The sequence below is a fragment of the Montipora capricornis genome, chromosome 10, assembly GCF_036669925.1.
Source record: "Montipora capricornis isolate CH-2021 chromosome 10, ASM3666992v2, whole genome shotgun sequence".
NCBI classification, from domain to species: domain Eukaryota; kingdom Metazoa; phylum Cnidaria; class Anthozoa; order Scleractinia; family Acroporidae; genus Montipora; species Montipora capricornis.
In genome coordinates, this window is record NC_090892.1 from 26,164,240 (window position 1) to 26,190,887 (window position 26,648).

The following is a 26,648-nucleotide window of genomic DNA, read 5'->3' on the forward strand; positions in this document are numbered from 1 at the left end:
CGGGCTCTCGTTGTCTCCCAGAAAGAGGTGGACACCAAATTTGACTTTAGGGAGGGGACGTAGTGAAGATGATGGCTACACTCGGCTGTAAAGTTTGTCGAGCAACTTCGATGAGACATAGACCTTATTCATAAATGGCAGTTGTTTTATTATTCTTTTGCTAATGTGAAAATTAGCCTACCAAGCCTTATTTTAGAGCAACAGTTCTCTTCAATTCACTGTATGGTATCGAAACTTGGTAGGCTAATTTGCATTTGGACAAAACAATTATAAATTGACCGCCATTTACGAATAAGATCCATGACCGGCGCTTGTGAAAAGCCTTTTGCATGCAGTGAGTCGGATCTTTTCCGCTCAGTCAGAGCGTTCATAATCAACCAAAATTCAGATTATATTTGTTCTGTAGTATCCTGTAACGTCGACTTTTTCATCAAAACCCACGTCTATTACTCATCAGCTTTCTTAGTCAGGGAACCTTCATGTGTAAGGATAACGATTGAAGCCAAAAGTTGGGATTTCGATTTTGAGCGAAAAGTGCCTTAGAATTTTAAAAAAATTATATCCGCTTCTTTCGACATGAAAAGAAAAAAACCGAAAAGGGAGTGGTTGGTCGCGGGGAGTCACCCAAGCAGGTCCAAACAGGTGTACCTTCGACGACGGGGGACAAGGGAAGAACGGAGCGATGAAAGTAATACGGCTTTAAGTTAAATCGAAGTATAGTCATAAGCCTGAGGCTGTCCACAGCGAGAAGTTTGACTTCCATCACAGCACAAACTTTGTCTTTTAATCAATCTCAGACAGCAAAAAACATGTGGTTTCGTTATATATTATGGGATATCACTCTATCATAAGATTGTCTAAAGAGATCCTTCGGTTTGATTTCTCTTCATAAAATACACTCGCGCTGGTATGGGACTGCTAACTCGGAGAGAGGAAGATCCAAACAAAACTAAACTCCTTCGCGGGGGATTATCTTAGCACCATACGTTTCCTCTTTTAGTCTTTGTACTTGATTGCACACTTTGACCACGTGTAGTGAGGTTAGAAGCATCTTACAAGCACAGAAGATCTTAGCAAAAGAAAGATCCAAGAGCAAAGTGAACTACTCACACTCGGCAGTTAGCTATAGAACTAGGGACAAACAATCGGCACGCGTTCAGCAGCTGTACTTTCTGACAGCACGGATCCTCCTCTCTCCGAGTAAGCAGCAAATAACCAATGATAGCAATCAGTTCAAAATTAATCACTGTTTTCGTTATGACTGTGTCTGACCTGGTGTCATTCCGAGCATAAGTGAAATCTGAGAAGTGTGTGTCTCACATAACGCAAACTAAGGTTATGGCAACTGTCAAGAATGTGAGCGCTGACGCAGTAAGGGAAAGACATCCAGCTATAACGTCTTTAGACACTGGTTTAGTGATCTCCTTAAGCCAGTCGTACACGTCGTCTTTTCTTTGATCTCTTAACATCTTTCCAACCTTTTCGAGGCAGTCTTGGTGGTATTTGTTGAGCCAATCAATCTGTTTCGAGATCAACAGAGAAGTTGGTGGTAATTAAGTGGGGCAACTCCAGCCTTTCGAGTGACAGAAATGTAGAGACTAGCATGTCCCGAACAGGACGTCTACTCTGCTGCAAGAAGTGTTTTCCAGAGTAATGAGGTTTTACCCTCTTATCACAAATCAACAACTGAATTCATTCAGTCTAATTGATTTGTAAGTCGCCATTTACGGATGTCTAAAGAAATATTAAACTAAATACAAACTGAGCCATGTTTCAAGTTTGATTAATCAGCTGGGCAGCCTTAAATCAACGTACGTATACTTGCATTTACTGAATCTGTATGTAACCTACGTTGTAACTGTGATCCGACCCATGAGCTGGTACCGGCGCCGAAACATCAAACTTTTTTTCATTTACTGAACACGTGTCCTTCCCCCGCATCAATCAGAATTTTCATATACGGGTGAACGATTTTTGCGGCTATAATTATTAGAAATGGTTAGAGATTCTGGTTTTTGTATTTTTAATGTTCGGGTAATTCTTTGAAGCCATATAGTATCCATGAAAGACTGCGGGATCAGTGCCTTTTCACCAGGGTTTTCGGGATCCAGTCTTGGAAAAACTACTTGCTCCAGGTCAAACTTGTTCATTTAGGGGCTGTTTACGTGCTACCAAAATGAGTTTCGTTCCACAATGAGACTCGTACTGCATTGACGAGAAAGTATTTAAGTATAATCACATGATTTCGAGTGCAATTTGGAATAAACAAGCACGAGTAAATTTTTTCAAAGACGACCAGAATTACACTTATTGCACTGTGTTAAGACTGCTGTACTGCTGTCAGCCAATCAGAATCGAGTACTTTTTTCACGGTTAAATCAAAGTATTGTGTCTATTTTTACCGCGCCAGGTCAAAACAAACGTGGCGCAAGCTTCGTGTAAAATGTTACTGTGCGGTGACAATTGATGGCGATATATGTTTGAATTGAATTTTAAGTAAAAAGTGGAGCAATAGGCTGTCTCTATTGTCCTAACAGAAAAGTTGATGACGTTTCTTCTTTCTGCGCGCAAATTATGGCCTTCAGTTATCATATGGGCATCATTAGTGCTAAGAGAAAAGCCCGAAGAAGACAGAAAACATCCGACGTGGATAAGGCACGGCAGAAAAGATTTGAGGTGGCTTCTTCCCTTTTTCTTGCAAATATTTTCCTAACGTTGTCCGCCATCTTGACAACGATCATAGGGGTATGCGCCACTCGCCCATGACTGAACAGTTCGCGTTTTCATCTCGAAAAGAATTTCGTTTTCAGTCCCAAGACTTGATACAAGATTGATGATACAGGAATGACATATCATTCCAGTCGGATTGAAAACCGGAATGTCTTGTACTGGAACAAAATGTCGTCACGGCATTGCGTAAACCGTGAGATGACGAGAAATATGTCCCGTTGGAATGAACTTGTTCTGGAAGTATGTAAACAGCCCCTAACTTCATGCATACCTCTTCAGACGTCATTATGTCCAGGTCGATCAGACTTTTCCAGTAAGGAACCTATCAAACAGTAAGTAACAGTTAAGTTACAATCTTGCAACTAATCGTAGACGTTGCTGAATCCTTTAGAGTAGAAACACTCTCCATCCACTCTTCAGCAACACCCGCATTAACCGGTTGATCACTCTCATTCGAGTGCCAACTGCTCTCTTGCATAAGCTACAAAAGACCAAACATTGCACTACCACCTTTGCTTATGACTGTGAAAGGTACAAAACTTTAAATAATTAGGAAGAGGAAGGAAGGTTGAGAATATAGCATTAAGATTCTAATTTGAGTTTTGGAGCTAATATAAGCTGGTCACTGCATTCAGATAAGCTTTGGCTTTACGTTGAACCGAAGCTTTAATTACTGTAAATTTATATCAACAATGAAGCAAGTCAAAACTGATATACTTACAAAGGTGACTGGTTCGAATGCCACATATTGGACGTCGTTAAAGGTTTTCTAAACATGAAGCACATAAAAAAAAACATTTTGTTAGGCTATAACCCACATTTAAAGTGCAGTAAACCATAGACCTGCTTAGAAACACCCTTTAATACAAGAAACAATTAGCAGTAGTCATCTTACGCGATATTTCTATCCTCGCATTTTTTTTTGCAAAGAATGAAAACAGGGACGATTTTAAAATTGATCATTAATTAAGGCCCATTTAACAGTTTCAACATTTGCTTCAACATGGAATTAACAATTCGTAGAACCAAATGTCCGGAATGTTTTAAACAGATTGGTCAACATTGATGAAACAGTAACAATTGTTAAAGTTTTTTATAAGCGTGTTGAATCGAATCTACACTGATTCAAATTTTCATCGTTCCCTTTGTTGAGAGAAAGGAAGAATGAAGGCCTTTCGAAAATGGACCATTTTCGAACTATCAAGGCAGTGAGGACAAAAACAATAGAAACACGTTGAAATGAATGTGAAAAAATTTACATATCATCCACTTTCCTTTTGTCTTTGTCCTCTAAACCTCTCTTTCAACCTAAATTTTAATATATTGAAAAAGGACAATTGTCCAGCACACGCGTGCTCAAACCACATTGAGGCGTAAACCTGGACGGGAGGGTTTGGTTTTTTGTTCTTACTTCTTTGTAATCAAAGCGTTGGCTGTAAGGTTGACACAATGTTACACCCCTTTGAGCGGCCTCCGCCCAACTTTTTCTTCCTCTTTTTTGCTTCATTACAATTGCGAGAATGTTGCCTTTCCACAAGGCTAGCAGTGTGATGGACACATGTCACCTAAATATTGTTCTACTGAGTGCCGTGCTGCCTCATCCACTAAAGGCTTGCGAGAATGAGTATGTCCGAATTTGAACGAAAATACCTTCTGTATTATTGTCACATTATCTACATTGGGAAAAACAAAATGTACCAGCGAAGGTCTACTACATCATGCAGTAATACACCATCTTTGTTTTTACAATAAAGCCATCCAATTTGCACCAGATTGAAGGGGAAGAAAAAGAACTCGTCCTGGGACATTAGACAGTGTTAGCATTGACAACGAGTACGACTACGAGAACGAGATTTTACCATTGACTATAATGCGCATGCGTTTGCTCAGAACACGTGCTCAACTCGTTCTGGCAACTCGTTCTGGCTTCCTCCAAACCTCGAAGTGCGAGGAACGAGTTTTTGAGAGGTAAGTTTATCTTTTGTAGCGGGTTCTCTCTGCCATAGGTGTATCCCATAAGCACTTAAACTCTTCATCGAAGGCCTAGGATGATATTTTTGGGCATTTTTTTGTTTTGAATGGCACATTAATCCTCCTTCCTTTCTGTCAACATCGTGTCAAAATTTTAAACATGAGAAGCTCTCGTGAAGTCGTACTCGTATGTCCTGCTTACACATTTTTTACAAGAAGGACAACGAGTACGAGTACGAGATGGACTCGTTCTCGTACTCGTGCTCGTTGTCAATGCTAACACTCTCTAATATACTCTAATACAACGACCGCTTAAAGGGGTTTTAAGAAATAATAACCTCAGTATTTGCTGGGACTGCCATCACTACGGTTTCCAATCTAATTCCAAAATTACGATCTTCGTAATAACCTGGTTCTGAAATATAGAAAGAAAGAAAGAAAATATGGCAACACAAATTCTACACGCTTGGGGTTAAAATTAAACTTTCTATTAACCAGCCTTTATTGAGGGACGACATACAAGTATGAGATGAATGCGGCTATTGGTGCCTTTGACTGCAGTCTCTTTGATTTTAATTTAGCTCAACAAATTGACTTCAAAAGATTGCTGTAGTGATCTTGAGAAATAAAATCAACTTACCATCTGACTGAAACATCCCAGGAACTATTGGCCTCTCCCAGGGCTTTGGACATCCAAAGGAAATCCTCTGTGGTCCTATCGCCAGTATATGATGTAAGTCGTTTGCGTTATGGTTTAAGGAATGTCCTTTAATGGGCATTGAGTCAGGGGACGTCAGGGGAAAATGGGATTTAGGCGTCCGTCTCGTCATAAATGTTACTAACGTAAATTGCCTCTGTGCAAGAACGAACAGCCGTCTTAACCAGCAAAGACAAACATTATCAATTTTCTTATCTAGCCTTCTTTGAAAGAGCTGCAACCGTCATAAACTGTGCTGCTTCCCTTCTGTGTTTAACTTTGGAGGAAAACCTCAGTTCTTTATAGAAGCTTCCGCACGGCCGAAAATTATATAGCTGCCGGATCAGCAATTTCCTAAATAAATCGAAAAGAATCTTTGCTAAACTCACCTTCATGGACGCTTAGAAACATTCCAATACCGTGCCCCGTTCCGTGTCTGTAGTCCAGTCCGTTTCTCCATAATTCTTTGCGTGCAATGGGATCCAAAAAGCGACCTGATGTTGAAGAAAAAGACGATGTTATTTTCCGGGGGAGAATACAGTTTCGGAGCAGGTTCAAGTTTTTCAGACACTGAACTTAAAGGGGCTATATCACGTTATTTTAGGGTGTTCAGGGGACTTTTCTAGTTTATCACGAGTTTAAAACTCGGAAATGGTAATGCAGAATTACTTTACTGATAAAATTATCGTTACATCGCAAACAAGATGATTCTGAGCAAAAAAGGCCTTTATCCAGGTGATATGCCATAAACTTGAAAAACCGACTTTTTTCAACATTACTCAAATGCAGTCCGTTTCAGTTTTGTCCATTGCGTCCATCCATGCTATTCTTCCCTTTTGCTGTATTTATTTTATGTTGTTCAACGGTTTTAAGTGGTTGTTGCAATGTTTCATTCTACTTTTTGGGCCTTTTGGTTGTCAGAAAATCGCACAATTTTCCGTGATATAGCACCTTTAATTATTCATCAATTTTAATCCCTCATCTTTAATTCGGTCCTTTGAAGAACAAACAAAAGCTATCGATTTTTTAGAGAAAACGATACATTATGAGTGCAGTTTTAAAAGTAACCAAAGAACGTAAACATCTCCAAGAATTGCAAGAAAGAAATAATTCGGCACACCACGCATCGATTGCGGCCGCTTTATATACAAATTTCTCTTGTCATTGACATTGTTTGCTTATTTTGTTTGTTTGCTTGTAGACATGTATTTACCCCTTCCTACTTGATTGCGTACTCATTTGCTGCCGTCAACGATTCGGTTTTGCCTCAACAGTCAATGAACCGTTAAAAACTAAAAACCGACGAAATGGATTGAATTCAGCCAATAAAATGGCTTAATGTGAACCACTTACCAGTTTCGTTAAAGTGATTAAAGTCACTGCTTACGCGCCAGAAGGCCCATCAGGCCGGCGCTTATCTCCGGTTTCCGTAGCATGAAGCGACTGGGAGTATTTATGCTCCCCCCTGGATGGGATGCTAGTCCATCGCAGGGTTACCCCCAGCATTACGCCGGTACCCATTTATACACCTGGGTGGAGAGAGGCACCGTGAGAGTAAAGTGTCTTGCCCAAGAACACAACACAATGTCCCCGGCCAGGCCCCGAACCCGGACCACTCGATCCTGAGTCGAGCGCACTAACCACGAGGCCACCAATGGAAAACGTATGAATCCGAATGATTATGAAAACATCAGTAACAAGATTTTTTACTACTATTCCGCTATAAATTAAATTTCCAGTGATCAAGTAGATTGGATATCTAGCTGTTCCTGGGAGTTTGGTTTTCTTAGTAGTTCCAAGGTGAAGAAATGCGGCAAAGTAAAACGGGTAGAAATCGAACCCAGTGATAATTATGAATGAATACCTTGAGTTGTGTTTGGAAAAACGGTCAACGCCAAGTCAATTTGACCCTTCAAGACACGCGTGTAGGCATCCTACGCACAAACAGGGAAGATGTCAAAAAATCTCCAAAAACAATTAACCTCATTATGAAGGGACGCATTCCGTGTCAATGTGTGGCGTAGCCAAATGGAAGTGAACTCATTCTGTTGCCCAATTTTCTTTGATTCGAGAGAGCAAACATACTCTTTATTATCACATGACCTGTACGGGCCCGCAAGGCGCTTTCATTGTAAAACTACTGAGGAAGTCTCCGTACGAGGGTCGTATGCATGTGCATGAGAAGGGCCGGAAAGAGCCGTAGCGCCCAGTTAGGAAAACATACTGCTCTGTGCGATGCCATTTAGAGGATTTCGTCACTTCAAAAATCCAAGTTATTTACCACCAGAAAAGGAAACACAAACAACATATTAGATACATTTTGTGTTCAAATGTATAACCTTTTTTGTGCAAACTTCATCTCTGAGTGTTTATGAATAGTGTAAAGAGCCCACATGACAAAATGCTTATGGTCCGAGTTTTGGTCGGGTCGGGCCGAACAGGAAAATATCTGGTCCTCGGCCTCGCTGCTCTAGGTCCGTAAGCCTGACTTCGGGCCAAATATTTTCCCGTCCGACCCTCCGACTCAGTAAATAGGTACATAGCACGTTTCACAAAAACAGTGATAATATCGGTGTTTAGTACCATGGTAAGACTGACATGATGTTGGGAGCAGTTTATGGAAACTGATGCTATTGCTATCCAGTGCAACACTTGTTGCCTTTGCCGTCATCAAAATCATAACACCGAACTATTACCTTCTGATCTTTAGTTGGTGTCCCAAAGTGCACTGTACGAGTTGTATCTGTTGTGCCATCCCTGATACGTCAAAGTTAATATCAAAAGTAAAGAAATCAGTTCACAAGTAACTTCGCGTGGCAAGGCTCTTTAGAGGTTCCGTAAACATACGCAAGTTGAAACTGGGGAGTAGGAAAGGCGCGGTAGTGAGAGCACTTGCCTGCCATCAATGTGCAACGAGTTCGATTCCCAAACTTGGCGTCATAAGTGGGTTTACTCTGCTCCAAATAGTTTTTCTCCGGGTACTCCTATTTTCCACTTGCCTCAAACACTAACGTACGATGTGATTTAGTCAATTGTCCCCAATTAATGCCCCAGCGCTAGAAGACTTGAAACTTTAAACCTGAAAATTCTTTGCGTTGATCAGGGGCACTACACACTACGTCACCGGGTTGTAAAAGTGTAAGAGTGTCCGTGGTGCCAATAGGCCCGCAGCTCGTGCATAAATCACTAAAATAGACAGGTCTCTTGGAAGCGTGCTTGAGCTTCAACAAAATGAGCCCCAAAATCGGAAAATCGGAGTTTGTGACGCTGATGAATAGCAAAGCAGCTGCTATTTCCAAAACAATGGAATTACCTGGTGATAAATAACCTCGTCTAAGAGAGTAATGTTTTGACTTTGTAGAAACAATGGTCAACCTCAAGAGTCTGGTGATTGTGGTCTCTGTGTCGATTTCGCACATTTCTTGTCAAACTTTAGAACACTTGAAAGGAAAAAAAACCAAACTAACAAAAACAAAAAACCCGATGTCTTGCCATCATTTTGACACAGATGTACCCTTTGTTTCGGGAGTAAACACGCAACGTAACTTGATCACGACGCCCGGTGAATTCGACGACAATTTCTATTTTGCGATTCACTTGTGCAGCCAAAAGTACAATAGGAAAATTGAACGTAGCAAAAATCTCCCAAAATGTTTTTTGACTGATCGTAATTTGTTATATTCGCGGTTCAAAATTTATGTTGTTTTCATGTCGTAAATGTCGTTGCTGAGGGCAAAATATTTAATTCTCGATCTACACTTCCTGAAAACTGTCTTCTGCTCTTCCTGTGTATCAATATTTATTTTTTTTTTCATCAATATTTGTTTTGTATAATGCAGGCTAACAAAATCTGACCTTGCTTAGTTCGCATTTTTGAGAGTTAAAATAGAATTCTCGGTCTATGTTTCTGACACAGCCATTAGTATATTTTGAGGTCTTCCATCCAAATACTAACCCAGATACTAACCCCGCCTTTTGTCTTGTCAGCTGTCAGTTCCCATACAACAAGTTTAAAAACTGTCAACATGTCAGCCTCGAAGGCAATGTATGTCGATTCCCTTTTATTTTCTTCAGTCTTTCTAGGTTAAGTATTTTACTAGTAATCACATGTTTTCTCAGGGCTATATACCTAAGACATCTACCATGGCATTCCATGATATACGGTACCAAAACAATATTGTGTTCAATTAGAGCTACATATTAGACAACTTCAATCTCCTGGAAAACAAAACGCAGGTCAGTTGACAATTATGGAATAAAGCGCTACCAAATGTACGAAGTGCGTGCCTATTTTTTCAAAATGGCAGCGAGGTGTTTTGTCGAGGTGACAGACGACGTCTCGGTTTTTATTCACCGATATTCACCTCGCACTTACAGTAAACACCCACACAAAAGAGCCTTGATTTTTCCAAGTTAGGTTCTTATAAGAATGGTATTTACAGTAGTTTTAGGCTATCTAGGTTCTTAAAGGGAAAGTATTTAGTGACTTGAGTTTCTGTCGCGTTCATGGCCTACTTGGCCTACTAACTATTGAACCGCAAGAACGTTTACGTTTTTTTGAATTTCTTGGAGCACAACATTGTGAAAGTGATCGGAAAACGAAGAACTTGGTAAGGCCGATCACGTTTGTTGACTATTGCTACGTCATAACACGTCATATCCAAGATGGCGTTCTCCAAGTCACGAAAGAGGCAACTTCAAAGCGCTCTTGTCACATTTTAACAGGGAACTGGACAAAACGGCAATTATTTTCAAATTCATGGGGAAAAGTTTTAGTAAATTAGAGAAGCTTTTTCTAGAACGTACTTTTCCTTTAAATTGGTTCTTATTTCCATAAAAGATGTCTACTCTATGATACGTATGGTATGACTGATTTGCTCTGATAAGGATGCTGATACCTTTATATTCAATCATAACCAATTTGTTCCAGACGCTTGAAATTTCAAGCTCATTTTCTAAAATAAGAACCTGTTTAATTCTTAGGCTAAACTGGTTCTTATGTAATGGGGGTCTAAACTGAAATTTTTTAGCCTAACAGGTCCTTAAATTCTAGCTGCTTATATGTGGGTGTTCACTGTATTGTTACTGGGGAGCTTTGGGGGCCACGGACAGGAACCGGAAGTAAAATTTCCGCATGTCACGCCAGTGTCTCCCAGAATTTTAAACTAATCATCTCTAATGGAGAAAAGATACTTACCAATATAAATGTGGTTATGTGAAAACAAGTTAAAAGGGAAAACAACTCAATTCTGGTTGCCGACGGTGACTCAAAAACGTCGCCTGCTTAAGCTCCCCTATATTAACTATACTGGAATGATTTACATAATGACAGTATAATACTTAAGGCGTTTAAGGAAACGTTTTAGTCTCAAATTACACGGCAAGCAAGTTAATGGACACTGTACAGAATTTTGTTATGCCAGGAATGAAATTTGAATTTTCAGGAACGGACGACAAAAAAATACCTTCGTCCATGTCTTATTTTCTTTCCTTCTTGGCCTTCATTTGTTTTTTCCTTGTTTATTAATTATTTTGTTTCTTTTAAATCAACGGAGTCTTTATCTTGGAGGTGTGCGTCTCAATGAAATGGATCAGTGCTACTGATGGGCTCCGTTCTAGCTTCTCTTTCAGGAAATCAACACAATCCTTCTCGACGTTTCGTTCTTAAACTCACAAAAAGGAATTTTTACAATTGCAGCTGAGTTTTCAGATCCAGATTGGATGCGAGATTGCCTGTGACCTTGCTTACTTGCTAACCTTAGTGCTAGATAAGTTTACAACGAGATTTACTTCACAGCAGTGCACCTAGTCAACTGAGCTCACCGGCAGCCCTTCATGCAAGCAAAGTTTACAGCAGGTCGCGATCGCTCAGCGTTGTAAAATGACCTTTTCAAGTAGGATATAATCAACCAAGAACAAGGTTGAATGCAAACAAGAGTCTAGAAATTGAAGTCATTTCAGAAATGGCTCAATTTGTCATCAAGCATTCCAAAGATCTATTTCTTACTTGAACTGTGATCCACTATCAACAAGAAATGTGCTACTGTCAGTAATTTGCAAATTGGTGTTTGGTTCAGGCCTGCAAGTGGAGAAAAGTTAAAAGGATTGAGAATTAGAGACAAGCTGAGTACATATAATGACGTTGGATGCTCATTCCAATTAAACGATTTCAAATTTATCTACTCCCGTTTTGCGTCATTAATTAGAGGTGATGTGACTCTGCTGTGAGGTCTGCAAAATCATCACAAAAGTGAAACACACAGTCCAAAATGAACACGTAATAACGCAAAGGAAAATGCAGTTGGCATCGTAATACGAGGATGCCACAATGGACCAATCTCGATGCAATTAAGTGATCACCTCTAGCTCAGGGCTCACCAAAAAAGCTACTAGACGTTTTTTATATGTGAATCTCAGGAATCTCTGGGTTATGTTTGATGCTCGAAGTTGAATACCAAAAATTGTCTATCAGCGTTTATTCTTAACTCAATCACCTTGCGGGCTAATGTGGAACTAGGGGGATTGCGACCGTGAATTTTCAAAATATTAAAACCGCTTCTTTTTTTCACCTGTAATGAATGATTGCTCCGTTAGGGCCGAACCCTGCGATTGTGTCAAAACTGTGTCCCATGTAATACTCTTGTTTACTGTGGGGAAAAGGAAATTGATTTAACAACTGAATACATTGAAAGGAATCAACAGTCTTATAGATTGCTGCTATATAATAAGTAACGCTAAACAAAAATTAAGCTGGAGTCTTGTCTTGCAACGTAAAGCATCTTTCTCCCTAGTTATTTTAAGACCCTGAGTGATGTCCCGGCAGGGACTCCCGTACGTTCCCCTGATGTTCAACAAATGGAGCTAAACGGTCGGAAATTAAACACAGCAAAGATGTTCTCAAATTCGATATCGCTTTTGTTAAAAAATTGCCTCAGTCAGTGTTATGGGCACCGTACTTTGCGGATCATCATAGACTCACCTTTTAAATTCTTCAAGTTTTGCGACAGAGGACATTTCTGTGAGGTCTTGACTCCCCTTAGGAACCTTTCGAGAAAAATGAAGTGTCAATGGAATTGTTTTTATGGTAAAGTTATTTGAGCTTTGAGGTTCCTTATTTCTTCGAATTTGCAAGAGAGGGCGATAAAAAGTTACAGAAAAATGAAGTGTCGATCGAATTTTTTTTCATGGTAAAGTTATTTGAGTTTGAGGTTCCTTATTTATGCGAATTTGTAAGAGAGCGTGATAAAAACTTACAGGCGCAGTAGATTCGGTTCAATTACATAATGCGATGTAATAAAGCGATCTATGAATGCTTTGAAAAAGTAAACCCGCCTTCTACTATCTCGATTATTGCCGCAACAACAACAAAATGGTGCAATGCGACAAAACTGCGAGACGTTAGTGCATTTTAAAAAATTCCCTCATGTCTTTAGCAAATTGATGTTATCAAGAGAGGGAAAAGCAAGTCCATTGTACAAGACAAGTGACCGCAAACTCCGAAAACTCAAGAGTTTGTTTCCTATCAAAACAGACTGGAGTTTTGAGCATAAACATTTAGCCCGGCATAGAAGTATAATCACCAAGAAAAATCTATCCATGATTACATACCTCATTCTTAAGCCAAAAGAAAAACTCTACCATGGCCGTGTTGTCTTTTAGCTAAATCGAAAGAAAAGTAATTATGGCTGAGAACGGAAGAGTGCTCGCATGCACCAGGCTAAAAACTAGATTATTAGAAGAGTCTACCGATTGCACCGTTATACAACTACTAACAGCTCACGTCTGACGTCTAAAATCGCCGTGTCTTGAAGAGGTGTTTTCACTTCAAGTACAGACCTCTTAGTGAAACATAACGACAAGCAACCTGCGCAGAATCTGTAGCATTCCCATTATATATTTCGTCAGAGCGAAAGGCACTACTTAAAAACTATTTTATGCGTCTAATATTTACAGAGCGAAAAAAACAAAAATGATCTATTGCGCTTTACAATATTTAAACATTGTACAGAAATCTTGGAAAAAAAGCTAATTAAATATATGTATATCTACAATCTAATGTATAATCTACAATCTATAGGAGTAATAATACTAATAAGAATCTTAATTTAAATGAGAACTTATAAACTATATACTTGTCTAAAAAGATACGTTTTCAAATGACACTTCAATTCATTTAATTTTCTATCTTAAGGATGTGTTTTGGCAATGCAGCGAGTTCCATAGTGATGGAGCAGCAGCCAAGAACGCCCTATCACCTGGTGTCTTTCTAGTTGTTCTAGGCATATATTCAGTAACAGAGCTTCAGATGACCTGAGATGATGCTTATTTTCTTTTACAGAGATTAGATTGGAAATATAGCTAGGCGCGAGACCGTGCAACGCTTTAAAGGTGAAAAGACAGATCTTAAAATCAATGCGATACCTGACCGGTAACCAAAGCAGATCGACTAGAACAGGAGTAATGTGACAGAACGTTGGTAGGCGAAATATTATGCGGGCGACAGTGTTCTGTACGCGCTGTATTTTATCCAGCTGCTTGGCCGGCAGACCGTAAAGGAGGCTATTACAATAGTCGATACGACTAGTTTCTCGGTGGTTTCTTTCGATACATACTTGCGAATGCGCTTAATATTGAAAAGGTGGAAATAAGCTGCGCCACAGACGTTATGAACGTGAGTGTTCATTGTCAACTCAGAGTCAAACCAATCACCCAGATTTCTAACTGACGTTGGTGGGTAACACGTGCACTCTGCTGGAACCAACTGTAAAAGCGTCGATCTCCACCTTGCGCAGCTTCTCTTTCCATCATTGATAATAGCTTATCTGATATCATCCATGCTGTTAGATCTCGTATGCAGTCGGACATAGCAGCAATTGCCCTTTCAGAGCCAGACGACCCATCCGGACGGAATGACACATACAACTGTGTGTCGTCGGCGTAGCAGACAACCTTGGGCAGATGATGCTTGGTGATACCAAACAACTTGGAAGTATAAAGAGAAAACATTAAAGGTACGAGACACGAACCATGTGGTACTCCATGGCGAAGGAACGAACGCCTTTAATGCACACATGTTGGGTGCGACCCGAGAGGTAAGATCGAATCAGATTCGAGTCCGGCACCCGTGACACCGAACTTGTTTTCCAGGCGACCAATGAGGGTGTTATGGCACACGGAGTCAAAGGCAGCACTTAAGTCAAGCAATACTAATAATATAACGTACTGTTTGTCCATGCTAATAATCAGATCGTTCTTAACTTTCAGCAAAGCCGTCTCAGTGCTGTAGTGCCTCTTATACGCTGAGAGTTCGCAATCAAGTCCTTGGTCTAACAACGTGTTCGCGTGAGTTGGTCAGCGGCTGCTCTCTCTAACAGCTTAGAAGCAAAGGAAGACAGTATGTGGTCAATTAACCTGGTAATTAACTCATACATCTCCTCCCTGGATAATGACTTGAAGGAAGACAGCTTGCATGGGACCGCAGGATAGAGTGCGGGCTCACCAGGCATCTGCACATGCGTGGTACACATCTCACTATCTGACGAAGGTTAAGTTAGTGACACAGGAAGCGCTTCCAAAGACTCATGAATGCCATCAATTTTCTGCTCGAAAAACCTTCCAAATTCATTAGCTAATGTTGTGTGGCATGCATCAGGCGGTTAGTGAAAAGGTGCCCTTAATTGACGTTGACGGAACATTGACATTGCAGCGGTTTTTTTTTTCCTTGTAAAAAAGTTTCTTTTAAAAGTTGGTCTACCTGTTGCTCAGAAACGCCTTTTTGCTTTTGCACTTAATATGCGCTTAATATGTCCGTTACAACATCCAGGCATCAACGACCGACCATTTTACCAACAAGTCATTTAAGACTTACATTAGCTTTCTTCATTCCCTCGATCTCGGTGGGGTTTTTAATCGATTTTGGAAGTGCAATGGGGGAGTCCTTTGACAGAAGTTTGTCCTGGATGGGAGAGAAAATGAATCAGCACCATTAGGCATTCATTCAGCTACACAACCAATTGGTTTTGTACTAAATTTTCTCAGTACGTACCACTGGAACTGCTTCTTTCATGGCGTAACTGGCATACGGGCTCAACTATAAACATCCAACGAAAATGTTAAATTACCATATTATTAGTTATTAGGTAATTTTACTGGTCCGTTTTAAAATATGAAATAAATTTCTCCTCTCCTGCTCACCTCACAGCTTAAATACTCGTTACCGACGTTTGTCCGAGCATTACTATTGTCTAAAATTAGACTTTTCTGTCGTGTCTAGAGATTTAAATTTTAACAAAATAACCTCAAACAAGGCAAGAATGGTACAAAGAAAATCATAAAAATGGCGGTCCCATGGAATAAGAAGCACGATCACAATCTTCCGAATGAGTTAACACGAGAAATACAAAGAGCTATTAATTTTTATGAGCGCCTTTTCTTTACCCTCAGAGTCAGTTTGATCAAGAGACTATCAATTGAGAGAAGACATCCCCGTGTCCTATGATAATCTTTTTCAATCTATTTTAAGCTTCGCGCCACGCTGTGAAAGTTATTTTTAGTTTCGTCCCCATGGCCACGCGGTCCCTGGTCAGAGGATCAGATGTCATTGTGAAGAAACTTGCGAAGACTTTTCTCGCCGTCGCATGATCCAATGAAATCCTAAATCGAAATTTGAAGATTTTTTCGAAGCTCGAAATTTCAACATCTTCCTCAAAAGAGCTCGCATCCCTACTATCTGTTGATTCGACATCACCTTCATCGGATTCAGCTATGTACAGCATGGACCAGTTTTCTCTACTTTGACGGGAACTTTTCCCACTCTTATCAAAATCAAAGTTTTCAGATTCATCGACAAACTTGATGTCTACTACAGACGCCATTTTCTCAAAGCAGAACAGCAAAGCGGTCATTACGTTATTACAATTGACCAATCAGGTGTCTTTCCTAAAATAGCCTCGCAGCTTGACTACGAGCTAAAATTAGATTGAAAAAGATTATCATGGGAAGAGGCCCATGTATGGGGGATGTTTCCAAACTGATGATCTTTACCTACAAACACTAAGCTTGAATCGAAGTAAAAGGTGCAACTGCGCCCAAGTGTTCTGCCTGTAAATTTGATCACAACATTTTAGAGCGGTTTTCAATTTAGTGTCGAAAGTAATTAGCGAATTGCTTTGGTTTTGCATTACTTCTCTCAGTGATTGGTTCAAAGTTCTCGCGCCATTTTTTCAACCAATCAAAAGTGCAACCAAAACCAATTGTGGCTTGGGTGTGCACATTTGCCCGCGCTTTGTGTCGGCTACGTGTAATTACTTCGAGTTTTGATTGGTTTACTGGATTGTCTCTGTCCTTTTTGATTGGCCAAAGTAATTACTTTGGTTTTGGTTTTACGACACTCAATTGGAATCTATCACTGAAAAGCACCAAAGCCTTAAATTGATTCCTGATTAGCGCGCTAGGAATGATGGTGTTTCGTTGTAAGGTGGTTCACACCAGTTTCAACAATTTTTTAAGACTGCCTTATTCTAGTGTTGTTGAGTCAGTCCTTCTAAAAGTACTGTTTGTTTAAATTGTTGAACCGGTTCGAGCCATCTTAAGACTTGATACCAACATGTATGTATTTATCATGGGTTACGTAACCTTTTCTTTGGGGTGTTACATGGTATGCTGTTTTTTGTCGCTTCATTAGCGGCAGGCTATATATATTCGAGTTGTCCTCATTTATATTCATTCGCGTCCTACGACCGTCCCTACGCCCTCAAAATTAAATACCCAGTGATCAGGGGCTTCTTTTACACGTAGTTTTTTGCATGCTGCTACACGAAAGGTTTAGCACGTTTTGTATCTTTACTGATTGATTGTTATACGAGCATAGTTTAGATCATTTTGTTGGATTATTTTTCTTGCTGTAATTTTGTGCATTTCTGAGTTTTCATTCTGTTTATTGTATTGTTTCCATCCATTCTGTTGATGAAGGCATAATAAAGAGGGTCGCACACGGCTCGTGTTGACACACCCCAATTGAGGTTGCTTGTTACATGATAAATGTTTTATATTCGTTTGAGCGGGGTAGTGAATTAGAATATAACTCCAAATTTCAGCCACCAAAGTTCTCGGACGATACAGGGCTTTCAAATCAGGAAACGTTTCGTTCATCGACGCAATTTTCAATACAACTTTAAACTCGTTTTTTTCAGTTTTAATCCACATTAAAAAATGGAAAAAAGAACAGTTACCCATATTTGAGCATTGCTTTTTCCACTATCAGCTTTAATGTCTGCTATGAATTTGGAGATGTTGTATTCAAGAAGAGTGGCATCTTTGAGACGAGCCTTTGCTTCATCATTTAACTTTTTGTTCTCAACATACACCCTAGACGAGAAAAACAAAAAGGTGAAAAAGAGTGATTCTTCCCAAAATTTCTACGGCTATAGAGACAAATTGAAAACCAACCGCACCAACATGCCGTCTTCATTTTTAAGGGTGACATTCATTAATACAACATATTTTTGTATAGATGTTGTCGGTCAAATCCGGCCTCAGGTTGAATCCGTTTTTACGTAGGTTAAATTAGTGATCCTCCTTGTATATTTAGGTTGAATACGCACTCAGATGAATTGCAGAAACTTTTTCGGAGCATAAATTAAGCCTAGTGGTGAAGACATAGGACTGCAGATCTGGAGCGTCCGAGTTCAAGTACCGGTAAGTGCATAGTACAGTTCTTTTGTTCCCTTACTATGTTGTAATGTTGAGAGTGAATGGATAAGTGCATGAATACAGAAACCGATAAGCGATACGAAACATTAAGAAGATGTGTTAGAGAGGCGTAAGACAGATAGTTGGAGGGAAGGTATAGGTGTTTTCAGTCCTTTTTGGGGGGTTGACAGCTCCTAAAGGTAAACTTAGGTAAAATGAGGATCACCAATTTAACCTAGGTTAAAACGGATGTAACCCGAAACTGGATTTGACCGACAACAGGTACATTTCAATTCAGTTCCGGCAGTCCGTAGGAGATCTATATTTAAATTATAATACAATCTCGATGTAGGAACATCATCTATCAAGCTTCAAAAATTACCTGACTTCAGTCGCACCAACAATTACGAAAGCGAAAAAAAATGGGTTTGATGGCACATCAGCTCCTCTTAGGTTCAACAGCCCTGGAAATAGTAATCAGTATCAGAATTGTTTTGGTTCAAGCTGAGCAGCCTGGCCAGTATTCTAGAACAGTGTAAAGTTCACTAATTGCCAGTCTTTCCAGCACTCTTTCTTGGTTATAGGGAAATCCGTGTTTTCAATGGGTCGGCCAACAATTAAGCACTGAATATTAAAAGTGCGTTGTATAACGAGCTATCAATGAAAATTTGAACGCAATATACTAGATAATCTCTGAGCAATGATGCTCTGAAAATTTGAAATTTTAGAAAGAAAGTAAGGCAACATTAGCGCTTTTGCCACCCAAGAATTTATCAGTTTTTGATGGCAAGTAACTGGGCCGTTGTCAAAGCTAAAAGGCTTCAAATTGGAGATTTAACTGAGCATTGAAGTCAATTTGTAAAATTAATAACATGATGCCTTCTCGTATGAGCAAACTCCGACTTACGTTATGAAAGGAAAATGTAAACAATGACTTCAGCAAAGATTCCCTTGTAAACTTGCTTAAATACAAGAAGGACACAGAAGCGAAAACTTTATAAAAATTTTGTTTGAAATTCCAAGAAAATGATTTCGCTTGGCAACTTCTTCAGAGCAAATCCAAGTTGAAAATGCTTTTGATTGCACTTAGTTTTAATTTTCAAACTGATGAGTGAAGATTAAGCACGTAAAAATCACTTCGCCCTTCGGCTTTCCTTTGAATATGGCCGGAGCAAACACTGATCTGGTTAAGAGATGGCTGCATGTAGTTCTAACAGTAGAAGTCGCAACTGATCATCACTGAATAGAATATGCCTGAGTCTATTTATAAAGTCTAAGCAAGTCAAATATACAAATATCCTAAAACTAAATGGTAGTAATTAAGCAGAATTAACTTAAAGGTTCTTCCAGCTGAATTTTAAATTAAGAAAAGACTTCAATGAGCTAGAGAAACCGAGAAAACAGAAGAAGCGGAAAACTGACAAAATGTGTGACGTGTCTTCTACGAACGAAATGATACACGGTATATGAAATGAATCATATTGAACTGCGGACATCAGATGTTTCTAGGACACAAACTCCTATGCTCAATAGAAATTTTAATTACGTAAAAACTGAGTACAAACATAGTCTATTGTAAGTCGAAGGACCCCGCCTCTGAGAGGAAATAATAATAATTGGGCTAAACCCGGTCAGAACAATCGGCGAACTACTAGTTGTTCTTTCTAACTCCTTCGAACTTACAAGCGACCTCGTCCAGCTTGTACACGATGACGGCAGTTGCGCCGTTTGAAGACATTTCGGCTCGGAGATCTTTTATTTTGTCTTGCCAGCTCTTCCCTGAAATGATGTACGCATAGAAATATTAGAGAATGATGAAGGGTTTAATGAATTATCAACATTACCAAATTTGACTCAGTCAAAAGCTCAAATGTGCGAGAATCCATTCATGGTAATGGTAATGGCTTTATATACTGCACATATCACATACAGTCTCATGGTGGTTTGCAATTCCTTCTCTCGGGTGAGACTGGACGTCAACCTGTAAAGGCTGCGAATCTGGCAGCCGCTATCCGTCCATGTTTGATGTCACTCACCCATCCAAGCTACGCATGAATGTGAAAGGATGACAGGCCTCAACGCTGGGGGTTTTCCCCCTACTCTTCACGAACAGTGTGTAACAAAACAGGATTGATTTGCTACTGTGAGACAGTTCTCCAAAAACAAAACCCCTGGGACCTGACGGCGAAACTGTGGTTGCATCTGATTGATTACATAAGAAACTAACTCAGAAAAACGTCCAAGCCATGTCTTTGAAATCGATGAGCTATACAAACAATATCACCCTTATTCCCAACAAAGATAAGACAAACGTCTCTCAATAATTCGAGATCATTCTCCCTCCTCAACACAGATCACAAAATAGATACAAAGGTATCTTCAGCTAGAATATTGAAGGTTCTCTCATAGATTATCCAGTATCAGACAAAATACATAAAAGCCCATTCTATTAGGCAAAATACTCATTCAATTAACAACATAATTGAAAGTACGGAAACCCTTAATATCCCTGGAATTGCGCTATTTTTTTACTAAAAAGAAACTCTAACAGTCTTAAAGATAATTCTATTTTCAAAGCGCAAGATAACTTTGGTTTTGGACCCTCCTTATCCAAGAAAGGATCAGACTTAACACGGTTAAGGTTTTCTACAACAAAATTCAATGCTGTGCATGTAAAAACTACTATGCTTGAAACTCCCAAGCTTAATTGAACTAAAACATGGAACAGGACAGTGATGCCCATTATTTGGTGTTCCCCGCTTCGGTATACAACTGAAAAACGAATTTCCTTTTTCTTGGCACTCACCTGTGAACTGAAATTCCAGCGCAAATATCGTTGCATTACTCAGAGATGGTCTGCCCTCTTTCCATATTTCATCAACAAGGTTTTTAGACACAGATAATAATGAAATAGATGCAGCTTGGAGATCCTGCAAAGTGCGCAATCATCGGACATAAAGATATATTTTAATCTACTGAAGGTATATACAGCAGCAGTTCCACCTTGATTGGAGCCTAAAATCATAGGGTGGCTCTGTAATGGTCATACATGCATTCAAGGGAGACCTAATGCGCCGATCAACTCAAAACTTCAACATCCCCCCCATCCCCCCCCCCCCCCGGGCATTTGAACTTTTGAAGATTGGATCTTTCAAATTCCCGCCCCCTCGGGCCAAAATGTTGTTTAAATGCTCTACCCGATCGTCGGATTTGTCTGTCATACCCTCCTAAAGAACAATCGTCGTCGGCTCCTGCCGTCTTTAATAAAGACCTTTAGAAGACCTTTTTTGTAAGCTAATCACTCACAAATGCTAAATCTCTTCCTTTAAACTCTTCCATCTCGTCTAAACACGTGTTTTATAGCTGTTAGCGACTTGGGCGCCCGAAAAAAAAATTCATTTGAAACGTGACACTTCCGGTTGCACTTTCCCCACCCCATGCAGGCAAAGGTCAAATTCCCCGCTCCCCGAGCACAGAAGATAGTCAAATGCCCAGGGAAGGGGAGGGATGTTGAAGTTTCGATTTGATCGGCGCATAAGAGTACATTTTGTGACTCAATAAAACCGTCACCATTGTTTCTCGTGCAATTTCAGAGAGATGTGATTATCTGGTGACGACTTGGTTTTCAAGAGATCAGCTATAAAGTAAGTGATTGTTACTGCAGCTGTTAGATATATTAGTTTCGCCTTAATGAGGGCAAGACAAAAATTCTGTCATTTACTGAGAGTTTCAAAGTATTTCTTACCTTTTTCCTGCTTTCGAAGTCCGCTGTAAAATTAAAGAGAAGGGATATAAAAATTTCGAAGTGAACCCATTTGGATTCTAACTAGCAGCAATGATTGAAACTTAGTATATTTCATTTCACGCCTTTTTGGGCCCTTTCGGGTACACAGCAATAGAAGCTTCACTGAGATTATATTACTTTTAAACGTAAGAGTGGTTCTTTCGGGTTATGGAGAGGGTGTGATTACCAGAAGACAATTGCTGCGGACTCTTTCGAAAACGATTTCTTTGGATTGCCGCTCAGGTAGTTAGATTAGGAAAGGAAATTGTATGGAAAGAAAAATAATAATTGCATTTTAAAAAATGATCATAATAATAATAAAAGATACGGTAGTGCCAGTGGCGGTCGTAGCATTTGGGGCATTACTCAGAGACCTTGAGAAACACTTGAGGAAGATATCACAGTAAGACAACTCTGTAGAGTGTGTTCACATGACGTCACGGCGGCCATATTGGGGGAGTGAAACAAAGAAACAGGGCTATGTTGGAGGAGTGAAATATTCTTTTGAGAATTGAACTCCATTTTTATGAAAATTCTTCCTTTTGTTTTAGTATGCAAGTATGCCTGCTGGTGATATGAGCGGAAACACTATATTCGGAACTGCACACATCCTAAGGACCCGAACTCGATTGTCCAAGATTCCTACAATATCATCAACACATGAGTTTGGGGCGTAGATGCCAGGATTGAAGGAGGTTGCTCGCCATGAGGGCAAACAGAAACACACCCAGTTTCGTGCCTTGTTGGTCTCTCCCTTGGGTCTTTCATAACATCCCAAGTCCTATTGAAAAGGAATGCTTGAATCCGGTACAGGGTGAACGTTCAGGAATTTGAGCTCATTAATAAGAGCCTCATAGTCAATGTGGGTCGATGAGATCAAATACTGTATCAAATCCAGATTTGACTTACTTACCGATTGAAATTAGTCGCCCATCAACACCAACTTTATCTCCATTTGTGAGTTCCTAGGTAGAGGCAAGAAGTAAACAGGCGCTTCACGCTCATTCAGTTGTTTTCACCGGTGACGCCCGATAACTCGAAATTCCAACATTATATTCAGAAGCTGATTGGGAGTTAAAAGCCGTGCTCAATTTTGCACTTGAACAATGAATAAAGGGTTGGTTAATCACGGTAACTGGATGACGGGAAATATGGGAATTCTCGGCGACAAAAAACAAAAAAAACAATTCAAGTCAGTGCTGTTTTAACAAGACATCCTTGGGTTTTGGAAAAGTCTAAAGTTTATTACCTACCTGAACCAACCATTGGGATATTGTTGGAGTACCAGGGACACCTGCAAATAATATTTATCAGACGTTTGATGCTGTCCTTTAGAACCATATTTTGGATGAATAATAAATGAATAAACTGTTGGAGTGAGGCCTCACGTAAGCCGCTTTTGAAACTTTAATGCAAGCTTTCGCCGGCATCACCAGGAAACAAAAAAATATTACAGCACAACGAATTAAAAAGCGATGAAGGTGACCAATACTAAAACACTTATCAAATGTTAATGAGTAATATATAGTAAACAATAGTTGTCGGGGTGTGCGACATATTGAAATGCAAGAAGTAAATAAGACGTGTGAAAATAGGGGAAGCAGTTCCCTGCTAGCAGAATTCTCTTTTCTTTTTGCGTTCGCTGGGTTGAGAGAGTTTGGGAAAAGAGACCTCTGCCATGGTTCGAAACTCACTTTGATCCATCAACCGCCGTCCACAACCTCAGACGGCACTATTCAAACCGCATGCTCCAATGATACGTTTGCTAACTGTAACTTGAACCCGCTTGCTCTTATTTTTATATCTGGTGCAAATGGTTCGGCAGGCTCCAATAAAAAATTAACGCAGCAGATAACGATGTTTTGTGGAGCTCAGTGTTGGAAAAGGTCTTTTATCCGGGAACCATTGACCAATCGGGTGTTAGTGGAGCTTCTCACTTAATAGACTACTCTAACCAAGAAGCCTTCAGTGGCATTGCTCGGCTCCTTTTGCAAAGTTGGCTAACAATTTCGCTTCCTGTTCTTACTTTCTTCAATCGCACCCAACAAGCCCTCTTATTGACACCAAATATCTTCGATTGTTTTGCTCTGCTAGCCGCTACAAAGTTCATGACAGCCTACTACCCGGACAAGCCATACAGCATTTATATTACAGGTTGAACTGAGAGGGTTCGTACCCATTTTCATCAAGGTCCAATTGTCGTCCATTTGCATGTTAGCCTGAAGAAAGTATCGACCATCTGTCCACATACCAGCCTTAGTCATGGTTACCACTGCGTCACCTAAAGGAAAACAAACAATAAATCTGAAGCAGCGAAAACAAAAACTGTCCCTAATCTTTTTCGCCACCTTTTCTATACGTCACATGAACTCCATTGATTTCCAACAAGGGCTGCCAAGATTCAACCTATAGCCCTTTTGCAACAATTCGTCACGTGACCTTTTTTTTTTAATAAACACCATGATTCTGCAAGTTTTATGAAATTATTTTTCCAGAAATAAAAAGAGCAGCTCAAAATATGCTGCCATGCCAATTTTTGTAAGTATATCGTTCAAACTGGTGTTGTTACAGTTGAATATAAGGCGATATTCCGCAAGATTGAGCAAGATAATTGTTTTATTATTCAATACAGTGATGACAAAGCACAATTTTCTACGTTAATTGGAAAAAAAACTGGAAAAACTTCCATTTTTTGCTGCGACACACAAAATTACGTATATCGTAGGATATCCGTTGAGTACGCACGACGACTATTGAGCGCGCTATAACCATATTTGGATCTTGTCACATTGTGTTGAATAATAATTAAGGTTATCTGTTAGTAGAGAGATTTAATCGCGTTAATGTCAAACGGGAAATGTGAAACAGAAGTCTACTGTTTGCCATAAGACTGTGAAAACTCTCTTATTCTAACAAGTCTCTTCCTCTTGAGAGTTTCTTGACATATTTAGCTAACTATTTATCAAACGAGTTTCTTCCATTTTTGGCAAAACGCAAATTTCAGTTCGACATTTACCGTGGTGCTAAATCTCTCTATGATTAAATTTTCGACCTCGGTTATTGCATTTCTAGCTTTACGATTGGTTCACTCAATCTCGGTTATCAGCTCATATACCGTATGACCTAGCATGGAAACTGATGGCGTCAAGTGTTGCCAAGTTGGAAACTGTTTGCCTTTAATTTCAAATGTCCAAGCGTTTAGAATTTGACTTCACTTACCCCTGGAACCTGTAAATCCAGAAATGTACTCACGACGCTGGAAAGGTGGAGCCACATATTCACTCTGAAGAAATACATTTAAAAGAAAAACTGGTTAAAATCAGTTTATTGTTTTGTTCTTATTTTAATTATAAAGCCTCGCAATGATGTTGTCGCAAGCACGAACCTTTCACTTTTGGCTTGCTCTGTGATTGGTTTATTTTCAGTCCTATGGTATCGATTAATTACAATGAATGTCTTGAGACCTGTCGGCTCGAATGTCCTGAACGTTTTGCCGTTTTATATCTGGAAGGCGGATGGTTTTATTTAATTACTTTGCCAATTACTCACGAAGTCTGGATTAATGAGAGAGAGAAAAGGAGTTTCGCCTTCTTGAGGGTATCGCCTGCATGGTTGTTTGTTTTAGTTGAGAAAGACTGATAAACTAGAGTATCCAGAGAAAACCAATGAAGTATGGTCGAGAAATACCCAGTCCAGTCACCACCAGGGTTTGCACCCATCTTCTCCAATCCCTTCTCCATCTACCCCATTTTGTCTACCTTTTTCTGTCCTTGATTTCCACCCCCAATCTTTTGCTTTTAACAAGAGAAAATTAACTCGAAAACTCAGGAAAGGAAAACAAACAAGCTACTTCGTTGTTGCTGATCTGCGTTGCAGTAGCATTTGAACGAGGCAGTAAGTGGTAAACATAGCCTTAGAATGACTTATCAGCTACTGCTAGGAAAACGTATAATTAGCAATCAGTCCGACATTGTCGTACCATGTGTTCATCTACAGATGGGATGATATAGGCCTTAATTCCTTCGAGTTGCATCAAAGCTCTCAGTTCCCTCAAACGCTTCGTTGTGTTCACTTTCGGAAGAGAAGGAGAACTCTAAAACGAGAGAAGGGCGAAATTAAACTGAAGTTAATATACAGATTTAGCCAGGCCTAAAAGCGGAGCTCCCGGGTTATTTATTCTTGCAATAAGTTGAACCGGCTTGAGCCTGCTATCCAATGAAAACCCAGAATCTGGTCAGCGGTCAGCAAAAAAAAGGCTGACTTAGATGAGCTAAATGAACCCGCGATATGGCCACGTGATACTAATCACATTGGCATACATGGAGGGGTGGACGTACGGGCGCTCGTACGGTGACCAAAACCAAATTCTCGCACAGATGGGTTACCAAATTTTCCTAGCAGTGGTACTCCACGCGCGCGCCTTCAGCGCCCAGAGCTCCGCTAGACCGTCTCGCGGTCTTTCTCGTTTCAACCGCAGAGAAACTAAGGCTGGCGGAATGTTGTAGTGGAACGCCGGAAGCCCTAGTGTGTAAACTTAGACTGGTCCTTTTAGTCCGCTTTCCTTACACTTTGAATTCACCAGGATCTGCTTTCAATTTTATTCATACATATGCCAAGCCAGTGCTTGTAAACCTCTACTGTAAAAAGGCCGAGGTTTAGGTTTCCGGAATTGCACAAGGTTGCATCGAAACCTCGGTGGTGGGCTGGCAAAAGGCTTCTTTTCGGAGACTAGGAGAACAAAATCCTGCCAGCTCGCCTTTTGTCCTGTCTCCAAAT

At 40.0% G+C, this 26,648-nt stretch overlaps 1 protein-coding gene across 1 annotated transcript in view; it reads right to left on the bottom strand.

The window, feature by feature from the left end:
* Positions 1-762: 762 nt before the first annotated feature.
* The window catches only part of LOC138019552 (xaa-Pro aminopeptidase 1-like), a 32,325-nt gene continuing 6,439 nt past the window's right edge, over positions 763-26,648 (bottom strand). The window contains exons 3-26 of the mRNA XM_068866394.1: positions 25,852-25,965; positions 25,092-25,155; positions 24,049-24,153; positions 23,126-23,166; positions 22,786-22,837; positions 21,834-21,856; positions 20,895-21,018; positions 19,772-19,867; positions 18,471-18,552; positions 17,629-17,764; positions 15,444-15,488; positions 15,267-15,353; positions 13,007-13,057; positions 12,378-12,442; positions 11,968-12,045; positions 11,406-11,477; positions 8,095-8,155; positions 7,263-7,332; positions 5,788-5,892; positions 5,342-5,416; positions 5,040-5,116; positions 3,452-3,499; positions 3,002-3,052; positions 763-1,520 (exon numbers count right to left, since the gene is read on the bottom strand). Coding sequence (XP_068722495.1) covers positions 1,317-1,520; positions 3,002-3,052; positions 3,452-3,499; positions 5,040-5,116; positions 5,342-5,416; positions 5,788-5,892; positions 7,263-7,332; positions 8,095-8,155; positions 11,406-11,477; positions 11,968-12,045; positions 12,378-12,442; positions 13,007-13,057; positions 15,267-15,353; positions 15,444-15,488; positions 17,629-17,764; positions 18,471-18,552; positions 19,772-19,867; positions 20,895-21,018; positions 21,834-21,856; positions 22,786-22,837; positions 23,126-23,166; positions 24,049-24,153; positions 25,092-25,155; positions 25,852-25,965 — 1,926 coding nt within the window. The 3' untranslated portion in view covers positions 763-1,316. The remainder of the gene's footprint in view (positions 1,521-3,001; positions 3,053-3,451; positions 3,500-5,039; positions 5,117-5,341; positions 5,417-5,787; positions 5,893-7,262; positions 7,333-8,094; positions 8,156-11,405; positions 11,478-11,967; positions 12,046-12,377; positions 12,443-13,006; positions 13,058-15,266; positions 15,354-15,443; positions 15,489-17,628; positions 17,765-18,470; positions 18,553-19,771; positions 19,868-20,894; positions 21,019-21,833; positions 21,857-22,785; positions 22,838-23,125; positions 23,167-24,048; positions 24,154-25,091; positions 25,156-25,851; positions 25,966-26,648) is intronic.